The sequence below is a fragment of the Geotrypetes seraphini genome, chromosome 14 (assembly GCF_902459505.1).
Source record: "Geotrypetes seraphini chromosome 14, aGeoSer1.1, whole genome shotgun sequence".
Lineage (NCBI taxonomy): Eukaryota > Metazoa > Chordata > Amphibia > Gymnophiona > Dermophiidae > Geotrypetes > Geotrypetes seraphini.
The window spans coordinates 4596630-4618027 of NC_047097.1; the positions used below are offsets into that span (position 1 = coordinate 4596630).

Consider the following 21398-nt stretch of genomic DNA (forward strand, 5'->3'; position numbering starts at 1 on the left):
TAACCATTATCTCTTCCTCTCTCTAAGAGATCCCACATGCCTGTCCCAGGCTTTCTTGAAATCAGACAGTCTCTGTCTCTACCACCTCTTCCGAGAAACTGTTCCACGCTTTCTGAAAAAAAGTGTTTCATTAGATTACTCCTGAGCCTATCATTTCTTATCTTCTTCCTATGCCATCTCAGTATCAGATATTCAGAACTGGGCCATACTTAGATACCAGCACTGAATATCTGGGTATAATGCAGCAGCCAGCATTTATCCTATACCTAGATAACTACCCAGATAAAGTTAGGGCAGTTTTTTTTAGCTATCCTAATTTTATCTGGATAGTTACCCAGTTAACAGACTAAAAATGGCCGCCAACAGGATAACTCCTGGCTGTGCCTTAGCTTCATCCCAGATCACTCAAGCATTATCCAGATAGTGCCAACACAATCTGATCATATATTTCACAGTATTATTCAGATAATGCCACTGAAAATTCAGAAATGGACCCAGTAAATGGGACATCCAGGTAGGAGTATTTCCTACCTGGATAAGTTCCAGTGAATATTGACCCACTTTTATTTATTTTATGAGACTTGATGGAAACTTTCTAAGTTTCAAAATTGGTGAATGAAGCCCTACATAAAATCACAATCTGCTGCCAAGAATATGTAAACATGTAAGATGTTCATTTTTAAATTGGATATGAGCAGTATAGAACTCTGCTCATTTAGAAACATCACTTCTAGCAATTTAATCATGTTTCTTTAACTGCTTGCTCTAAGTTTCTCCCAGCTGCTCTTTTCTTAACATAGTCTCTCACAAAGCCCTTACCTTGCAAGAGACAGAAAGAGAAAAGAAGCAAGACATGAGTTGATTAGGGCGAGGAGGGGAAGTGGGAGGGTCGAGGAAGGTGAAGGGAGTGGGCTTACTCTAAATGTGACACATCAGGGAGGCTCAGCAGCCTTGGAGTCAAAAGGAGTCTGTGTGACTGACTGAGAGAGCAGCAGCATCCCTCCTGATCCCGAGTGGACTCTGAGCATCTCTTAGTCCCTGCCAGCCACTTCCCCCAACAGGTTCAACCAGTATGCCGGACTTTGCTGGCACTTGGAAAATGAAAAGCAGTGAGAATTTTGACGAACTTTTGAAAGCTCTAGGTAAGCAATTTTTGGAAGCTATAAAATGGTCGCTGCGTTTTTCAATGATATTTAATAATGGTTCTTCAAATGCCTCTCTGATCAGCTACGCCCCCAAATGCGGACGCTTTTCTGATCGCATCCTGCAGATAGCCAAGATCCTGGAAAATCAAATCTAGAATATGTCAGCTTGCCAGTCTACTACAGTGCAATACACTGGCCTTCATCCAGCATTATTATCTATTATGTCATTGAACTGCATTTTTAATCCCAGAAGGTTTTCATCTGTGTGCAACTGTTCCTTGTGACCCTGGGCAATTCGCTTAATCCTCCACTGCCCCGGGTACATTAGATAGATTCTGAGCCCACCAGGGAAAATGCTTGAACTACCTTCGTGTAAATTGCTTTGAGTGTGGTTGTAAAACTGCAAAAAGGCGGCATGCAAGTCCCAATCCCTTTCCCTAGTAGCAATTAGTGCTATATAAGTGGTTTCATTAGGATTAATATTGGTATAATGAAGACAAGCCCAGGATCAAAATAGAAAAAAATGCTTAAGGCATTTACCTGTGAAAATGATTGTAGTCAGGGGATATTTGATCGGCAGACTCTTGACATTTGTCAGATTTGATTCCTAAAGGGATGGATATCTTTGTTTGAGAAGAAGCTGGCATCTGATGCACTGCCTGGTGGGGGATTTTTGGGTCTTTTTTTTTTCTCAGGTGTCAATGCCATGCTAAGGAAAGTGGCCGTGGCAGCAGCTTCCAAACCACACGTGGAGATCAAGCAGGATGAAGACTGGTTTTACATCAAGACATCAACTACCGTTCGAACCACTGAGATCAGCTTCCGAATTGGGCAAGAGTTTGACGAGGAGACTGTGGATGGAAGAAAATGCAAGGTAAGGTATGAATCCATATTCTACTCTTAGCCTAAAGATAAATGAATGAGTCCGTCAGAAATATTAATTTCACAGGGTTTCTGAAACATTTTTGTGTTCACACCCAAAAGCAGTTGATTGGGGAGGGGGGGGGGATCATTTGCAAAGCACTTAGACACACAATGGTACTTTGTATGTCTAAGTGCTTTGAAAATGAGCCTCCCTGTGTTATAAATGTAAAGACTAATTATTGTCTTTCCTTGCCCTTCTGAAATTCCCTAATCTCATTTTACAAGAAATATAGACCTTTGCTTTCCTCAGTTTCGTATAATTTCTGATCTCTGTAGGCTGGGGTTTAGGATAAGCAGACTATAGTATGAGATGCTGAGTAGCAGTACAACTTTGTAATCCCTTATTTATTTAAAATTAATTCTATAGATTTTGAAAATGGTTTATTTAATTTCTTTGTTTCTCAGGGGAGAGATTTTGTAGGATTTAGAGAAAGTTTAACAAACAAAGAAAAAAAAGCTGCAAACAAGTAATTATACCTATTCTGAAAATGTTCCATAGCCTATACACTGTCCAAGCACGGCAATTATTAATCTGCTGCAATTTTTATAGTTATTATTTAATGATATGGGGAAAATTTGTGTCTTTGTCCCTGTTTCCACACTCCATATCTATAAAGTTTGAGAATGATAATCTCCTGAGTGTAATTACACCTTCTGAAATGTTCTGCACATTATTCACAAGAATAAAATAATAATAAAAGTTGTTCATATCTTCTGGTAAAGTGGTACATTTAAGAACATAAGAATAGCCATACTGGGTCAGACCAATGGCCCATCAAGCCCAGTAGCCAGTTCTAATAGTGGCTAATCCAAGTCACTAGTACCTGGCCAAAACACAAAGAGTAGCAACATTCCATGCTACCGATCCAGGGCAAGCAGTGGCTTCCCCCATGTCTTTCTCAATAACAGACTATGGACTTTTCCTCCAGGAACTTGTCCAAGCCTTTCTTAAAACCAGCTAGGCTATCTGCTCTTACCACATCCTCTGGCAACGCGTTCCAGAGCTTAACTATTCTCCGAGTGGAAAAAAAAAAAATCCTCCAATTGGTTTTAAAAGTATTGCCCTGTAACTTCATCGAGTGTCCCCTAGTCTCTGTAATTTTTGACGGAGTGAAAAATCGATCCACTTGTACCCATTCTACTCCACTCAGGATTTTATAGACTTCAATCCTATCTCCCCTCAGCCATCTCTTTTCTAAGCTGAAGAGCCCTAACCGTTTTAGTCTTTCCTCATACGAGAGGAGTTCCATCCCCTTTACCATATCGGTCGCTCTTCTTTGAACCTTTTCTAGTGCCACTATATCTTTAGAATCAAATGCGCTCTAAATGTATGGATGCCAATGAAGTTATCTGCATGTGCCAAGTACTTCTAAGTTGCTTCTTAACATCTTGCTACACTGTCAACAATTTATTGATAAGACCAGAAAGCTATAGCACTAATCACTGCGGAAGTGTTATCCAGATAATTATCTATTTCAGAGGATACTCATTTCTGTGATGTCCATTTGTAACTAATAGTTGTCATTGAATATCTAGTAAGTGTTTAAATTGTATGAACAAAATTCATGAATCCCCTGAGGCTGATGTACTAAAGTGGTATATCAAATCTATATATATAAAATCGGAGGTATGTATGTGTGTATGTATGTGTGTGTGTATGTGCCGCGATCACGCAAAAACGGCTTGACCGATTTGAACGAAACTTGGTATGCAGATCCCTCACTACCTGGGGTGATATGTTCTGGGGGTCTCGCGGCCCACCTGCACACGTGGGCGGAGCTACAAACAGAAAATCAGATTTCACCCATTCATGTCAATGGAAAAAATGTAAAAAGCTGCCAACGCAAAAACGGCTTGCCCGATTTGAACGAAACTTGGTATGCAGATCCCTCACTACCTGGGGTGATATGTTCTGGGGGTCTCGCGGCCCACCTGCACACGTGGGTGGCGCTACAAACAGAAAATCAGATTTCACCCATTCATGTCAATGGAAAAAATGTAAAAAGCTGCCAACGCAAAAACGGCTTGCCCGATTTGAACGAAACTTGGTATGCAGATCCCTCACTACCTGGGGTGATATGTTCTGGGGGTCTCGCGGCCCACCTGCACACGTGGGCGGAGCTACAAACAGAAAATCAGATTTCACCCATTCATGTCAATGGAAAAAATGTAAAAAGCTGCCATTCTCACTGTAATTCAAAAACGGCTTGACCGATTTGAACGAAACTTGGTATGCAGATCCCTCACTACCTGGGGTGATATGTTCTGGGGGTCTCGCGGCCCAAAACTCTATGTTGCTTGCTCAAGGCTGGGTTCACCCAAGAATTTATATGTTCTTGCTCCAGGAGGTGAAACTAAAAATGTTGTTTATAATCACGTTTTGCGTTAGTTGTATTGTATTCATTTTGTCAAATATTTCACATTATAATTTGAATATTGTACTTTTTATTAAGCTGTAAAAAAATAATTTAATTCACCACTATAAAGTATCTTTATTTGAATCCATTTACAGTGTTATTGCTATAATTAAATACCCGTGCAACGCCGGGGCATCAGCTAGTGCTAAATAAATAAAGTGCACCGATGCTCATGATAGCATTAAACACGTAACACATGTTATTAGCACATTTAATAAGCATTATTTAGCTATTATGAACACCAATACAAAATCTAAGCAAAATAACAAGCTGAATGCTTTGCAAATCAGCATGTGACTTATGAATGCATAATGAAACTATTATAGGAAATAACTGACCCCCCTCTTCTATTAAACTGTGCTAGCAGTTTGTAGGGCAGAGAACTGCGCTGAATGGCCCGCGCTGCTCCCAACGCTCATAGAAACTCTATGAGGGTTGGGAGCAGTGCAGGCCATTCAGCGCGGCTCACTGTGCTAACAACTGCTATCGCAGTTTCGTGGAAGAGGGGGGTTAATATATCTTGGCAGAGGTTTAGTTTTTTATTGCAAAAATGTGTCTGCATTAACCCAATAATATTAATTTGAGAAACATAACTCCAAACTAATCAGTACATCACTAAAAAGGGCCACTGACAGGCCTTTTAATGTCCATGTTACCTCAAATTACTCCATCCATTTCCTTGTTCATATCATTAAATCAACACAGTCTACTATCTGTCTTAAAAACGTCCCTGTTCTTTTTAGTAACCTGGATTGGCCACTGTGAAGAGAGGATGCTGGGCTCAGTGGACATTTGTTCTGATCCAGCATGGCACACCTTATGTTCTTATAACTTATCTGCTTTATCCCTTAGTAAAATGAATTGAAATAGCTGCATTTTGTATACAGTGCCTTTCAGCAGCTGTTGTCCACCTAGCTTTAATTTAAGAACATAAGAATAGCCTTACTGGGTCAGACCAATGGTCCATCAAGCTCAGTAGTCCATTCTTATGGTGGCCAATCCAGGTCACTAGTACCTAGCCAAAACCCAAGGAGTAGCAACATTCCAGCACCTCAAAGAATAGCAAGATTCTGGAACCCCAATGAGAGCAACATTCCAGAGCTGAGATTGTGATGTCATAATGCCTCATTCCACAGTGTCTCAGAGCCACCGTTATCAGTGATGTTACAATGGCTTGATTGTCCTATACTTGGCACAAGTAGGAACATAAGAATAGCCATACTGGGTCAAACCAATGGTCCATCATGCCCAGTAGCCCATTCTCACGGTGGCCAAAACAGGTCACTAGTACCTGGCCAAAACCCAAGGAGTAGCAACATTCCATGCTACCAATTTATACTCTATTTTTTTTTTGCTCAATCAGTTGCATAACTAATTTTTCAAAAACCCTTTTAATTCAACCTTAGGACTTCATGGAGAAAAATTCTGCTGTTTATCAGCTCCTGATTTTCCCCATTCTTGCCAAATAATTATTCCCCATAATCTACGGAACTTCATACTTCAAGGATTCATTGAAGAAATCCCCTCACCTTTCCTTCCGGAAACAATTGAAATCAATTCGGTTCCACCAACTATCGAACCCTATGCGATTACTCGCCATAGTCTGCGTATGAGCATTTAGCATTGACAACAGTGGCTCTAATTCTTGTTGATCTTTGTTGTCTCTGATTCTACTACTTGATTCTCACATGTTTATGTTTATTGTACATTTGATATCCCGCTTAATACAAAAGGTCAAAGCGGCTTTACATATTATAAAAAGAATTTTTAAAAACATATAGAAAAGAACGTCAATAATAATAGGACAGATAAAACAATCATAAAATCCATACAATTAAAACAAGCAATAAATAAATAAAAACTAAAATATAGGTAGTAGTGCCCTCTATCGACTCTTTCGCCTTTCTTCTACCCTCTGATGGTTTGTAAACATGTAACTCCTAACCCTAATGTATTTTAAGGTTTTTATTTTTTTAACCTCCATTCCTATTGCAGTAGTAATGTATAAACCGCCTAATACTTACGTACTAAGTTTCCAAGTTTATTGTAAATTTGATTGAATGCTTATCAAATACTAAGGGGCTCATAATCAAAAGAGAAAAACGTCCAAAAGCCGGCACTTGAACGATCATCATTCAAAAACGTCCAAGTGCCGATAATAAAACCGGGTGTTGGATGTATTTCAAAACGACCTAGGCTTCCACAGTGCCGCTGCACGACCATAGCTAAACGGGCCGCTTCAGGAGGAATGTCGAGGGCGGGATTTGTGCGGGACATGGGCAGGCTTAGACTTAGTTGCACTGCATGTATAACCGAAAGTTATACAGCACAGCATAGACGGAACTTGGACATTGTGACTTAGACCATTTAAAACATGGTCTAAGTCACAAAAACCCACCTAAAGTGACCAGATAAGCACTACAATCACATAATACAGACCCCCACACACTACCCCAGTGATCACCGACCCCCCAACCCCATAAACATAGTAATCACACCTTTAAAATTCAGCCTCCAGACCATCATCACCTGGCAGCCCAGCATAGGAAAGCCTAGTCGACCTGCACAGGTCTTGGGGGGTGGGTTGGTGGGTTGGGGACCCATGGAGAGGAGGACCCATGCCCATAAGCTCCTGTAATCACTGCATTGATATTGAAACATATGCACTCCCCTATACACCCCCAAACCCCTTTTGTACTGGCATATAAGTGGCTCCTGCAGCCATAAGGGCTATTGGGGTGGTAGATAAGTGGGTCAAGGGGATTCTGGAGGTGGTTTGGGGGGCTCACCATGACCTATAAAGGAGCTGTAGTGAGATGACATGGCATCCTTTTTGTGAAGTTCACTGCAGTGCCCTGTAAGGTACCCCACTATTTAGGTGGCATGTCTGGGTGTTCAGTCCATCACTTTGCAGACCCCTCCCATGTCCAACAGGGCTTGTTCTAGGCATTTTTGACTTGGACGAAAATGTGGTATAAAGATGGACGATTTAGCGGCTTGGACGATCAGATCAGCAGGTATAGTTAGACGATTTTCGAAACGAAAAAAAATTTGGATGTATTTTTCAAAAATGTGTCCTAAGCTCTTTTTTTACTTTGGACGACTTGCAACTTGGACGAAAACGGACTTAGACGTTCCTTTCGATTATGCTCCTCCATGCGTTTTACAACAATAAAATAGGGGTTAGAACAAAATTTAAAACAACAATAATAAGCAGACCAATTGTACTCAGACAAACACAAAATAAACGTACTAAGAACAAGCAGGAGAGGGGGGGGGAGAACTACATTAAATACAGGAAAGAGAATGCATATGGGAGAAAACCAAAATGACTAAGGGGATCAATGAGAAAAGAATCAGTGAATAGCGGTATATCAAATGTAATACATCCAATCCAATCTATAGCTAGATATCTAATTTCCGCAAAATAGACACAATCAAGAACTTGTTCTTACTTGCTGGAGAACATGCCTTCAGCTAGCATATTTCAAACTCAGGAGTTTTTGAAACTCAAAGGCCCGGATTCTATAAACAGTGCTGTAAGTTCGGCAGCAGTAGGTAGCCTACTGCCGCCGAACTAAATTGCTTTAGTTGGTTTTAAATTGACCATGCCTATTAAAAGAAACAACTAAAAAGCTGTTTAATAAAAAGTAGACGCCGGAATTCCATCTAAGCATGGCGCCTAGCAGCGCCCAAGGTCAAAGTAGACATGGTTAGGGGTGGAGATGCTATAGGTGATTCTCTGTCAAACTTAGGTGCTGATAATGTAGGTCTTTAAAACCCTGGCCTACGTTACCGCCACCTAAGTTTTTCACCTAAGTAGCCACGATTCGGTTAACGGTGTCTAAACTTGATTGGCACATAGCCAGTGCCGTTTATGAAGGTGCCGGCCGACATAGGTGCCATTTACAGAATCTGGGCCATAACGCACTGTTGAAGAGAGATATTATTGCTTCTAAATTTCCAATGCATCCTATTTCAATCATTTTCGCTTATAACGTGTTCACCATATTCTGTGCCTTGATCCTGAAATAAACTCCCATTATGAAGATCATTGATATTTCTTGATCATTATATTTCTTGTTAAATATGGCTATGGACTATTACAATTAACCATTTTAAGAAAAAAAATCTCATTTCCCTAGTCTTGTGCATTTTTTTTGTTGTCTTCGGCTTTAAAATCAGCTCAGATTCCTTATTGCTTTCATAAAGGCTCTTTTACATGAAAATGGGAAGGATAATCCTCACTGATATTTCAGTGGAGGACAATAGCTTAATTTAAAATAAAGCATTTTACGATGCAGTGCTGTCAAGTAATTTATGTTCAGGCCGAATGATGGAGTAGTACTCCAGAGCTGTATAAATTCATTATAACATTCTGTGTTTCCAGGACATAGAATGACAGGCACCTCATGAGACACAATTTATTATATGTGACAAAGATGTTTAACGGTTATGGAATGCAAATGATTTTGTACGTAGGCTATTGTTTGGCAGACAAAGAGAGATGTGGTTTAGTGGGAATAAAAGGCATGGAGTAGAGAAAGTTGGGGGGTATTGGGGCGGTGACCTGTCAAAGGCGCACAGGACATTGGTGTGGCGACAATCCCACCCCGACATATGCATGCAGGACAAATGTGTACCGCCCTATTGCCTTCCCGTTTGCGCTTTGTGGGGGGTTTAGGGAGACCCCCCCACATACTCGCACTCTCGGTCAGGGGTGTGGGGGGAACCCCCCAACACTTAGAACTCGCTCTCTCATCTCGCGAACTCGAAGCTTTCCCTTTTCTGCTCCAAGGGGCTACAATGAGGGGGATGTCGACGCAGCTCTCAATTACACCATTGCCGCAAACCCCCCCCCCCCAAATCCACTTACAATTTCGCTCGCTCTGAAGGGAAGGAAATAGGGTGGCGCGCAAATGTCAGGGTGGGATTGTCAGCGCACCAATGTCCTGAGCACTATTGACGGCGTACCGTTGGGGCCCCAGAGCATGCATGCAGTTTAAAGGATTTCAGTGAAGGGTGGGCATTCGAAATTGAATCTCTACAACAGGGGACACCAAAGTCCCTCCTTGAGGGCCGAATCCAGTTGGGTTTTCAGGATTTCTCCAATGAATATGCATGAGATCTATGTGCATGCACTGCTTTCAATGCATATTCATTGGGGAAATCCTGAAAACCCGACTGGATTCGGCCCTTAAGGATGGACTTTGGGCACCCCTGCTCTACAAGTTCTGCACACTTAGAAGGGAAGAAGGAGATTTTCACAACTCAGCTTTTTATCAGTTAGTTGTTTTTACTCATTTCTATTTACAGTAACTCCAAGTTCCAAGTTTATTAAGACTTTTTATCTCGTGCTTTATGGTAAAACCTTTTTGGCGGCTTACAATTCTAAAAATAAAATTTAAGGAATGTGCCGATTTAACCCCCTCTTTTACTAACGCGAAGCACGAGTTTTAGCGCCGGCAGTGGTGGTAACTGCTCCGATGCTCATACTGAGCGTCGGAGCAGTTACCGCTGCTGCCGGCGCTAAAACCTGCACTGTGCGTTAGTAAAAGAGGGGGTAGAAGACTAGGCAGTGAGGGTAAATAATAGAAATACATTCATTAAAAAGAAGGGAAAGGATAAAACCTAAGGTTTAGGGCGGGGGTAAGCAATTCCAGTCCTCCAGAGCCGGAGCCAGGTCAGGTTTTTAGGATATCCACAATGAATATGTATGAGATGGATTTGCATGCACTGCCTCCTTGTATATTTATTGTGGATATCCTGAAAACCTGACCTGACTCCGGTTCTCGAGGACCAGAATTGCCTACCCCTGGTTTAGGGTAATATGCTTGTATTTTCTTTTTCAACAATTTGCTGCAAATCTACACATTTTAGTTATATAAAAGCATCACTAAAAAGAAACGTTTTTAATTCTGATTCAAAAGATCCCAGATTAGACTCTAGTCATATATGTTTTAGTAAGGAATTCCAAAGAAGAATGTTGTATATACTTATGAACTCATGAACTAATTAGTACACTTCTCCCTCTGTATTTGTGATTTCAGCATTTGCGGTTTCGATTATTCACGTTTTTTAGCTTGCTGGCTCCTCCCCCCCAAATTACGTCAGCTTGCATAGAGAAATCACTGATTCCAAGCTTTTACAGAGAAAATCGCTGATTCCCAGCACTTTCTTCACCATGTTTTGCCTCTCCTTCAGAAACAGGCCAGGTCTCCCACCATGTTATTCGCCATATTCACGATGGTTTTTAATAGAAAACAGCGAATAACATATAAATAAGTTATTTGCGATTTTTCAGTATTTGCGGTTCTGTTAATCCCCTATCACAGCGAATAAGGAGGGAGTAGTGTAATATCCTTTTGAATCCAGACTCTCCCTGGAACTAGCACAGAACGTTGGGTTTCACATTTATCAACCTTCCCTTTGCCGAAGTAGATGGATATAAATACAGATATGCTGCCTGTAGAAAATTCTCCAATGTGATTAATTGAGTTTTCCGTGTGGTAACTGTAAATGTACTTCCCCAGAAACAGTGGCCTAGCGAGGGTGAGAGGTGCCCGGGGCAGTGGCACCCCTCCCCTGCCCTTTTCTTCCCCCCTCCGCCCTCCATATGCTCCTTCCCCGCCCCCTCCTACCACATGCGCAGTGCATCCCTTCCCCGCACCTCTGTAATGTTCCTGGCACGAGCGGCAATCGCTATGCTGCTGTCGCACCAGTGTTGGCTCTTCCTCTGATGTCACTTCCTAGGCACGGGTCCAGGAAGTGATGTCAGAGGAAGAGCCGACGCTGGCGCTAACAGCAGCTTGATACCAGTGTCCTGTGTTTGTTAGCATTGAATAATTCTTCTATTACATCATAGTTTTAAGATGACTAATTGCATTATTTTTGTTTAATAGCACTGCTATAAATTTAATTCAGGAAGAATCCTTTTGTATTTTCATTGAAAGAAAATATATAATGTTATTTCAATTTCTAATTTTCAACTATTCATGCTGCTGCTGCCCCTTGAAATCCTAATTAGTGTAAGCAGCTCTTCAGGATGTGATTATTCTTCATTTGCATTCCCTAGCAATCGGTTGGTGTGTGGTTTACCATACTATTACTGTCACTTCATGTGTATCAGTGCCTCAGCTTCGTGCTGCCACAGACCATAATTAATGTCCCTAATGGTTGTCTTGCCTGCAGAGTTTAGCCACTTGGGAGCATGAAAACAAAATCCATTGCAAACAGACCCTTCTAGAGGGAGCTGGACCAAAAACATACTGGACTCGAGAGCTGGCTAACAATGAGCTGATTTTGGTAAGGACTCACTTTGGACTCTTTCTGATAATGAAGTGTGATTTAAGGGCTCTTTTTACTAAGGCGCGCTAACGTTTTTAGTGCACGCAGGAAATTACCGCACGCTACGCTTCTAGAGCTAACGCCAGCTCAACGCTGGCGTTAAGGTCTAGCGCGCGGGGCAATGTAGCGTGTGCTATTTCGCGCATTAAAGCCCTACCGCGCCTTAGTAAAAGGAGCCCTAAATGTTTGACTATGCTCTGCAATTGTTCTGCGCATTAGGATCAAAACAGGCAAAATGGACAAAGAGTGTCAGCTTCTAGACGGTGCCTCATGAATACCAGAGTAATTCATTTCCCGAGAACATTAAATCTATTTAACACATTTATATTCTTTTTCTCAAAATTGTATTTAGTGTTGCGCAATGTTAAACACAAATAAAATGATATAGTACAATTAAATGTATATTTTTGTAAATTACATTTTGTGGCGGAGGAGAGGACATGGCCATATAAAAAAAAAAGTCCTTGGTTTCTAAAGATAAAAGCAAAAGGGTGCTGGAGTTTCAGAGCATATGACTGGCAATGTGTCATCGATATCATTTATTTTTCTCTGGCGGTAAATAAGTAACACTAGCATGTTTCGGTAAAATTGATGATCGGCTCCTGGAAAATAAGTAAACATTATTAATCTAATACTACACTGTATCCAAATTCAGCAAAACCAAAGGTCAACATAGAAAATGTGTAAGGTTATACTTTTTTATTGAACCAACTTAATACATTTTTTTTATTACCTTACACATCATCAGGGAGTCTAATTCTGGAGAGAGCTAGATCAATCATTGGGAAATCTAGGCAAAGAGCTGCCGCAGTCAAAAAAGCAGCCCAATAAGCCTGAGAGCTACACTAACTCGAATAACCATCAGCTTGTTCTTTTAGCTGCAAAGATGGTGGGCTGTTTTCAAAGTAGCTTATGTACCTGTGTAAATGGCAATTTGAAATTCCCCTCATTATGTGAACCTAAGAACATAAGAATTGCCACTGCTGGGTCAGACCAGTGGTCCATCGCATCCAGCAGTCTGCTCCCGTGGCGGCCCCCAGGTCAAAGACCAGAGCCCCAACTGAGATCAACCCTACCTGCGTACGTTCCAGTTCAGCAGGAACTTGTCCAACCTTGTCTTGAATCCCTTGAGGGTGTTTTCCTCTATAACAATCTCCGGAAGAGCGTTCCAGTTTTGCACCACTCTCTGTTTTTGCTATCTGCATATACCTGGACATGAATATCAGCACTTATCTGGCTAAGTGCTGACTCCTCCCCCAAGAATGCCACAAAATAGTACCACTGAATATGCCTGGTTAACCCTGGACAAGCAATTTAAACAGCCAGAAGCAATGTCTGGCTATTTAAATCACTTTGAATTTCTATCCCCTGTTTGTTTGTTTTTTTGCCAAAGCACTCCCTGATTTGAATAGTAGGTCGACTCATTCTAGGTCTTATTTTATGAGCTGAACCCCTTTTTTTATTGTGATTACTATAATCATATTCCTGAGCATATACATTATCATCTAATCTCTACCCCTCTTTTTGTTTTCCCTGTCTTCATATTTTTGTCTATAATAATTTACTTATTGTTTCTCATGAAATCCCAGTAAGGGGGGGGCAGTGGTCCACCCCGGACGCCCTCTTGGTGGAGGCTCTGGCACCCGTCCTCCTCTCCATCCCCTAATCCTAAACTAAAACTAAACTAAACCTTGGATTTATAGACCGGGTCATCAACCTCAAACAGAAGCTCAACTCAGTTTACAATAATTAGAAATAAAAAAACATAGAAAAGGAAAGAAGAAAGCACACAACCCACACCCACACACAGCCCCCCCCCCCGCCATGCGTGTGTGCCTCTTCCCTTTTCCCTTTTTCATTTTTGCAGCGCATGCAGTTTCATGAACTTCCTGCCCGCGTCGTTGTCAGCTCTTTCTAACATCACTTCCAGGTCCTGAATCAGAGGGAAAGTCAACACGACGCGGGCAGCAAGTTCATAATACTGCTCGTGCTGGGAAAATTAAAGAGGTACGGGAAGGGGGTTTGGGAAGGCAGAGAAGGGGTGCCACTCACCCTCACTACACCACCGGGTGGGAGTTGATATACTGCTGCTCTGTGGTTACAATCAAAGCAATTTGCAGGTTATATACAGGTACTTATGCACCTGGGGCAATGCAGAGTTAAATGACTTGCCCAAAGTCACAAGAAGCTGTGGTGGGAATCGAACCCAGTTCCCCAGGTTCTCAGACTGCTACACTAACCACTAGGCTACTCCTCCACCTATGAAGTTACTCTGGGAATGGCAATATAACTAATACAGCAAAAAAATAAATAAATATGAAAAAAGTTTAATATTTAAAAATTGATGTCTAATTATGCAGAATTGTTCTGAGAGGGACAATGGTAAGGTTGTCATTCATGATTGCGCAGTTTAATGATCAGATTCTCAGTCAAGAGGGATCTGTGGCCTGGAAATTTAATTGAGGGAGCAGTGGGCACAGCTAATTCCATCACAAAGGCCCAGATTCTCAAAACAGCGCCAGGTTTTCAATGCCTGCATTTCCAGCACCTATCTTTTACATAAAATCAAGCTTGGTGGTGCCGAACATCAACCCCACCCATAACCAAGCCTCTTTTGATGTTCAGCATCGGTGAGTGTCTGCATAGATGTGATTCAGGCGCCTTTTTTTCTAGGCACATTGCAAAACCTACTTTTTTTTTATTAATCGGTTTTTAACGGCATGGTCAGTTATCTCACCATTAATTGTCAATTAAAACACAACTTAGGTGCCATTCGGATCCACCTTTTGAACGTCGAAGAAGAAAAAACTCCAATTGAATGTTTAAAGATCAAAAGACAAAGAAAAATACATTCAAAATATTAATATGTGAGAGAGACTAATATGTGCACACAAGCCTACGTGGAGGAAAAGACCTCAGTGTCCACTAGATAAGCAAAAAACAGCTGATCCTAAGGACAAACCTACTTCAAATACAAATTTGAAGAGGCAGACATATCCTTGGTCTGAAAAAACTCCACGAAAAGGAATAGGCTAAATATCACAGAAGACTTATGACTGAGTTAAATGATCGAAACATTCAAGGTACTAAAGGGGATAGACTTAGTAGATAAGGACAGGTTGTTCACCCTCTCCAAGGTAGGGAGAACGAGAGGGCACTCTTTAAAGTTGAAAGGGGATAGATTCCGTACGAACGTACGGAAGTTCGTCTTCACTCAGAGAGTGGTAGAAAACTGGAACACTCTTCCGGAGGCTGTTATAGGGGAAAGCACCCTCGAGAGATTCAAGACAAAGTTAGACAAGTTCCTGCTGAACAAGGACGTATGCTGGTCTCAGTTAGGGCGCTGGTTTTTGACCAGAGGGCCGCCGTGTGAGCAGACTGCTGGGCATGATGGACTTTGACCCAGTAGCGGCAATTCTTATGTTCTTAAATATCTTCTATTAAATCTTTTCAATCAGTCAATGGCACTTATCTTAGGTTGAGCTTTCAATAGAAGTCTCTTCGACACATAATTCACTGCATTGAAGATACAGAAAAGGTACTTTCACCCAACTGAAATAGTGGTGAGATTACTCCGGTTTACTATATTTCATTAGCGATCTCACTCTGAACAGTGCCATTTTGAAAATGTGGCCAAAATGTATTGATCTAATAGAAGGGTATCACTTTTGAGGTTTTTTGTTTCTGTTTAGTTTGTTGATCTTCATTTCTATACATTCAAGTAAATTAACAGAACAGCCATACTAGTTTATCATCATTCAGGAATTTATAATGAAAAATTAAAATTGAAAATTACTGCTAGGGGTTGCCAGCGCTATTTTGAACCCAGCACTGGCAAGTGCGGAGAGAGGGGTCTTCAAATTGGAGGGGGGCAGTAGTCCCAGGTGGATGGGCTTGACTTTGGAGGGCACTTCTGGGAGGGGTATTTCCAGGTGGGAGGTCTTGAAATAGGGGGGGAGCTTGATTTGATGGAAGCATTTTGGGAAGGGGCTTACACACTGGAGGCCTTTGGAAGGGGAGTTTGTGATTGGAGAGCTTGGGGGATAACTGTTATATTGACTGGCCCCTTTATGAGTCAGCTTGGGAATATTGGGGCATGGCTTTGCAGTCTGATGTTCCTGAATCAGTAAAATAACCCTCAGTTTTTACCAGCAAGATATGTTATAGAACTGACATAGTAATGAGGGTTCTTGCATGCATTTTCATACTTTGCATCTCGTTACGGTGTATCCCACAATGACTTAATTAATGCCGTGTTACAGCACTGTAGTTCAAACAAGAGGTTGACCCTTGGTACTCCACAGAAATTAATCTTGAACAAAAACAAAAACGCTTTGGAGAAGATGATGTTCAAGATGCAGGCTTTATTAAAAGTACAGCTCAATAATCCACCTGAGAAATGCCTAGGACCCAAATCATTGTGGACTTGGACCCAACATGGTCCGTGTTATGACAAAACTGTCTTCCTCAGGGGTTCCTAAAGGTCCTGACATAAAGACTCGTGGATTAAAGACTAAAAACGACTCTAGATAAAACACTACATGGCTGAGAGCCCTTTAATACATTGAGGCAAATGACACGCGATATAGCTGTGACAGCTTGATAACTATCCCCCTAAATTTGATAAATTGAGACCATACTCCACATGCCCTAGCTGAGGAATGAGGTCTATTACTGTCAAGACATGTGCAAAATTAGCCCACTTGGAGATCTTGCCCATGAGTGCATAAGAACATAAGAATTGCCGCTGCTGGGTCAGACCAGTGGTCCATCGTGCCCAGCAGTCCGCTCACGCGGTGGCCCTCTGGTCAAAGACCAGCGCCCTAACGGAGACCAGCCCTACCCATCTATTTTAACTGTAATCCTCTTAGAAGCCTTTATTAAACTTTCATTAAATTCTAGTACTTAAAACAATGTTGAGTAATTTGTAACTAAAATATTTGTTTTGCTTCTAGACTTTTGGAGCTGATGACGTTGTATGTACAAGGATTTATGTAAGAGCATGAAGGAATTTTTTTTTTTACCAGCTGAGATGGACAAACTGAAAAGCAAATGTTGTGAAATAAAAAAATACAGCGATAACTGTACATTTCAGCTGCCAATGAAAACCTACATCTGGCAGTGTGCTTCATATCAAAATTAGGATCACAATTAATAAATGAGTGCAGTTTTGCTCTTTATTTTACTCAAGCACTGTTTTGCTTGTCTTTCAGGCTATATTTTTTTTTTCTACTTACATTGTATTTTGTAGTTATAAACTATGTATACTTAGTTATTAAATATGTTGGACATATCGTATGACTGTTCTTTCCATTCCTAATGTATATATTATCAAACTAGTCTTTAAGCCCGTTACATTAACGGGTGCTAGAATAGATGTGTGTGTCTGTCTTTCTTTCTTTCTCTCTCTCCTTGGCCGCTGTCTGTCTGTCTTTCTTTCTTTCTGTCTCTCTCTTTCCTTGGCTGTCCACCACCACCCCTTGCCTGCTCCCCCTGTCCAGCAGTAGCCCTTCTCCCTTCCTTTCACCTCCCCTGTGTCCAGTAGCACCCCTTCCCTACTCCCCCTGTCCAGCAGTGGCCCTTCTCCCTTCCTTTTACCTCCCCCCTGTCCAGCAACACCCCTTCCCTGCTCTCCCTGTCCAGCAGTAGCCCTTCTCCCTTCATTTTACCTTTTACCCAGTTTTCGTCGTGGTCTGCAGTGGTTTCGGGGTCGCAGTGTCGTGGAAGAAAGGCAATGTTTAAACCGGCGCAGGCTCCTACTAGTGGGGAAACTGCCGCACGCTCTACTGCGCATGCGGAAACCACCGAACGAAACAGTCGCACTCTCCTTCTTCTGCCTCCTGCTGCCCCATGCGCCGCAAGCTGCTCCACGCGCCTCAAATCGAATTCGGCATGGAGGCACACATCACGGTGGCAGGGATCACGGCCTCCTAAGTGTGCATGCGCACTTAGGGTTTTATTATAGAAGATTTACTCCAAGATTCTATAAAAGTTGTCCAGATTTGGTCACTCAAAATAGAGCGCTGATCCCATATCAGTGCCCATAATTATTAAAAGGCTCCATGATTCAATTATTGGAGCTAACAATAATTTGATTGTCACTAATTATTTGGGTGCCAAGCTGGCTACACACTATTAACAATGGGCACCTAAATTATATTGGGCAAGATTCACTAAGCCAACCAATCAACTTCCGACCATTTAGTGACCCCCTTTACGACCCAATTTCCCTCCGACCCAATTCACTAACCTATGTCTCGATCATCCTCCGATCCGCACATGCAAATGAGGGGGAACGGCATTCAAATGCAGGCAGGAAGTGATTCACAAAAAACAAAACAAAAATAAAAACCAACTCCAATGGGCTGGCCGATCCAAAAATAAGCGACTGCTGAGGCCCTTTCCGACTGCCCTGCCTTCTGTTGCCCTGCTCTCTGCTCTCAGTTCCTATCTCCTGCTCTCTCCTGCTTGCCCCGAATCTCTTGTTCTTCTCCTGCCTGCCCCGAATCTCTCCTGCCACTCCGCTCTCGCCACGAATCTCTCCTGCCCTTCCCCGCACTACGAGCCCATGGTTTTAACCCGCGGGTTTAATGTGGGTTAAAACCACGGGCTCGCATAGAAAAAAAAGAAACAAAAGTAAAGTAAAAAAAAAGGTCGCTGCTCTTAAGCATGCCCAGATTGTCTATAGATGGTCTGCGCATGCATCGGGATCGCTAGAGAGCGATCCCAACAGTCGGATGGGGGCGTGATTCCGATCGCCCTCATTTGCATGAGGGCGATTCGTGAATCAGCCCCCCAGAGACGGGTCGGATCCGATCCGCGCCCTTTGTGAATCTAGCCCATTGTGTGCAACTCAAAAGGGAGCATGGGCATGGGCAGTTTAGCAGCATTCATAACGTGACCATTTATTTTTTTCATCAAAATGGGACATCTATTAATTGTCAGTCCTGCCCCAATCCTGCCCTAGTCCCACCCCAATCCTGCCCTAGCCCCGCCCCAATCCCGCCCTAGCTCCGCCCCCAATCCTGCCCCCAATTTATTCCATTCATTTTTCATGTACACATATATCTTATTAATTCATAATGGTAACCATAAAATTTAAAAAAACACAAAGCACACTATAACCAGAGAAAATGTTAATTATCATTTATATTTGAGGGTTTTTCAAAGATGTCAAGGCAGATGACTTTAAAATAGCAATGTCACCTCAGTAACTATAGAAAAATAGACAAATATAGTGCAAAATATAGACATCAGATAAATAGCTTAAATTGGAAGATATTATGGTTTATAATCATGCCTCATTTGTGGAACTTGCTTCAAATATTTTACAAAGGCAATATAGGCATTCATGTACTTTATAAAATGGACAAGGGAACCAGGTTTAATTCCCACCGCAGCTCCTTGTCATTGCAATGATGTGTCTTTGACATAAAAAAAAAGTTCAATCCATGCATAAAATTAGTGCCTTTGCATAATGAAGGCATTTATAACATATTTCATTTTACTCCTTGTGCACATTTTGCACTTTGCTTGCATATAGCAAATTTTTAAAATGTATGCCAATATGGGACAAATCAATATATCCATAGGAGGATGTTTGAACTGTAACTTATATGAATTCTGTTTCCAACCAAGTTTCCAAGTTTATTTAAAATTTGATATTCCATGTATTAGGTTTCTAAGCAGTGTACATAGGGGTGAGACATAAAATAAGACACACAGTCGTACTAAAACAAGAGGGGAAGAGAGGGAAGAACTACATCGTCAAAATAGGAAAGCAAGACATTTAGGGGTGATACATGAGGAAGGGGCCCACCTGATATAATAAAGGTTTAACATGAAAAAAAGAATTACAAGTCAAAGGTGTCTTTAAATAGGAATGCTTTTAGATTTAAATCAATCTAATGACGATTCTTCACGTAACTGAGCTGGAATAGAGTTCCACAACATGGGGGCGGTGATTGAAAATGTAATGTAATGTAATGTAATGTAATTTATTTCTTATATACCGCTCCATCCGTTAGGTTCTAAGCGGTTTACAGAAAATATACATTAAGATTAGAAATAAGAAAGGTACTTGAAAAATTCCCTTACTGTCCCGAAGGCTCACAATCTAACTAAAGTACCTGGAGGGTAATAGAGAAGTGAAAAGTAGAGTTAGAGGAAAAATAAAAATAAAATAAACATTTTAACAAGACAGCATTGATCTAAATACTTTGGAAGGTAGAAGAGAGGAGAGAAAGGAATAGAAGCAGAAGGGGGAGCCGTTGAACAGTAGAATTCTGGAAAAATAGAACAAAACAAAGACAAAAGGCAAAACAATAGATAAGATTAAAGATAAATCATAAGCTGGAAAGAAAAATAAAATAAAACTGAAAATATTGTTGAACAAGTCATGCTAATGTGTCTTAGGGAAGGAATAGATAGCAAATGCTGGGTGTTAGAACAGATAGATCTTGCTGGGGTATATGGAATTAGAGGTCTCTCAAAAATTGGCACTGTCATTTAGATATTGGGACATTGGATCATCTGTTGTTCTATTGTCCTTTGATACTTAACTTTTGGAGGCCAATATGGGATAGAATTAATAACATTTTGGATTCATCAATTCCACTAACGTATGAGGCAGTCATTTGCGGTACAATATTACATGTTAATCCCTTTATAGATCAATATAAAGGTCGTCTTTTCCTGATAATGACTGGGATAGCCATCCAGTTGACCACCCGAAACTGAAAGAATTATGATCGTTTAAATTTTTTGTTCTGGTGGGCAAGTCTTTGGTCCAGTTATAGATTTGAAAAGATAAATGCTGATAATTTAGGTCATGGCAATATATTTAAACTAGTTTTTTAGCCCGTTACATTAACGGGTGCTAGCAGCCCTTTTCGCTTACTTTTACCTCCTCCCTGTCCAGCAGCACCCCCCAATTCCCATTCCATGAACCACACCAGGTGTTTTCAAAACCGACTCCTGCTCGTGAAAACATCAGCAAACAGACCCAGAAGCTTTTTTTTTTTCCCCCCCCAGAGCAGTTCAAGGCTTGGCAGAGAATTACAAATTTGATTGGATCTACAGTGAAAAACAGCATTTGTTCCCCCCCCCTCCTCTCTGTGCAGCAGCCACAGCACGTTCTTTACCCTACCCCCCTTTCCCTTCCCGCGTTCAGGCCTGCTATCTAGTTCCTTGGCACCCTCCCCCTTCCCTTGCCACGGTCTCACAATTTTGAAAAACTCAACTTCTGCTGGTGCTGGAGTGGAGCTCGATGGCTAATTGCCTCGGAGGAGTTTGAAGGTTGATTTTTAAGTTTTAAGGTGCCGTGGCGGCTCCTCTTACGATCGCCGCCTGCGTCAGAAGCCTCGAGCTTCGGGCGGCGACATCCGCCGCGGGCCGCCAACAGTTGCCACAGCCGACATCCACCTCAGGGGGATGGATAGAGCTTCGCGTGCATGCGCACTCCTATCTGCGGTGGCTTTCAGCTCACAGAAAACGGATGCACGCGATGGGAGTGCGCATGCGCGGCCTAGCATTTTATTATATTAGATTGGTATGGGGCCCACTG

At 41.7% G+C, this 21398-nt stretch overlaps 1 protein-coding gene across 1 annotated transcript; it reads left to right on the forward strand.

Moving 5' to 3' along the window:
- Positions 1–1072: 1072 nt before the first annotated feature.
- CRABP1 (cellular retinoic acid binding protein 1) lies at positions 1073–17042 on the forward strand. The gene is made up of 4 exons (XM_033921095.1): positions 1073–1142; positions 1841–2019; positions 11678–11791; positions 16789–17042. The coding sequence occupies exons 1-4, from the start codon at positions 1073–1075 to the stop codon at positions 16837–16839; spliced, it is 414 nt and encodes a 137-aa protein (XP_033776986.1). The 3' UTR covers positions 16840–17042.
- Positions 17043–21398: the final 4356 nt, after the last annotated feature.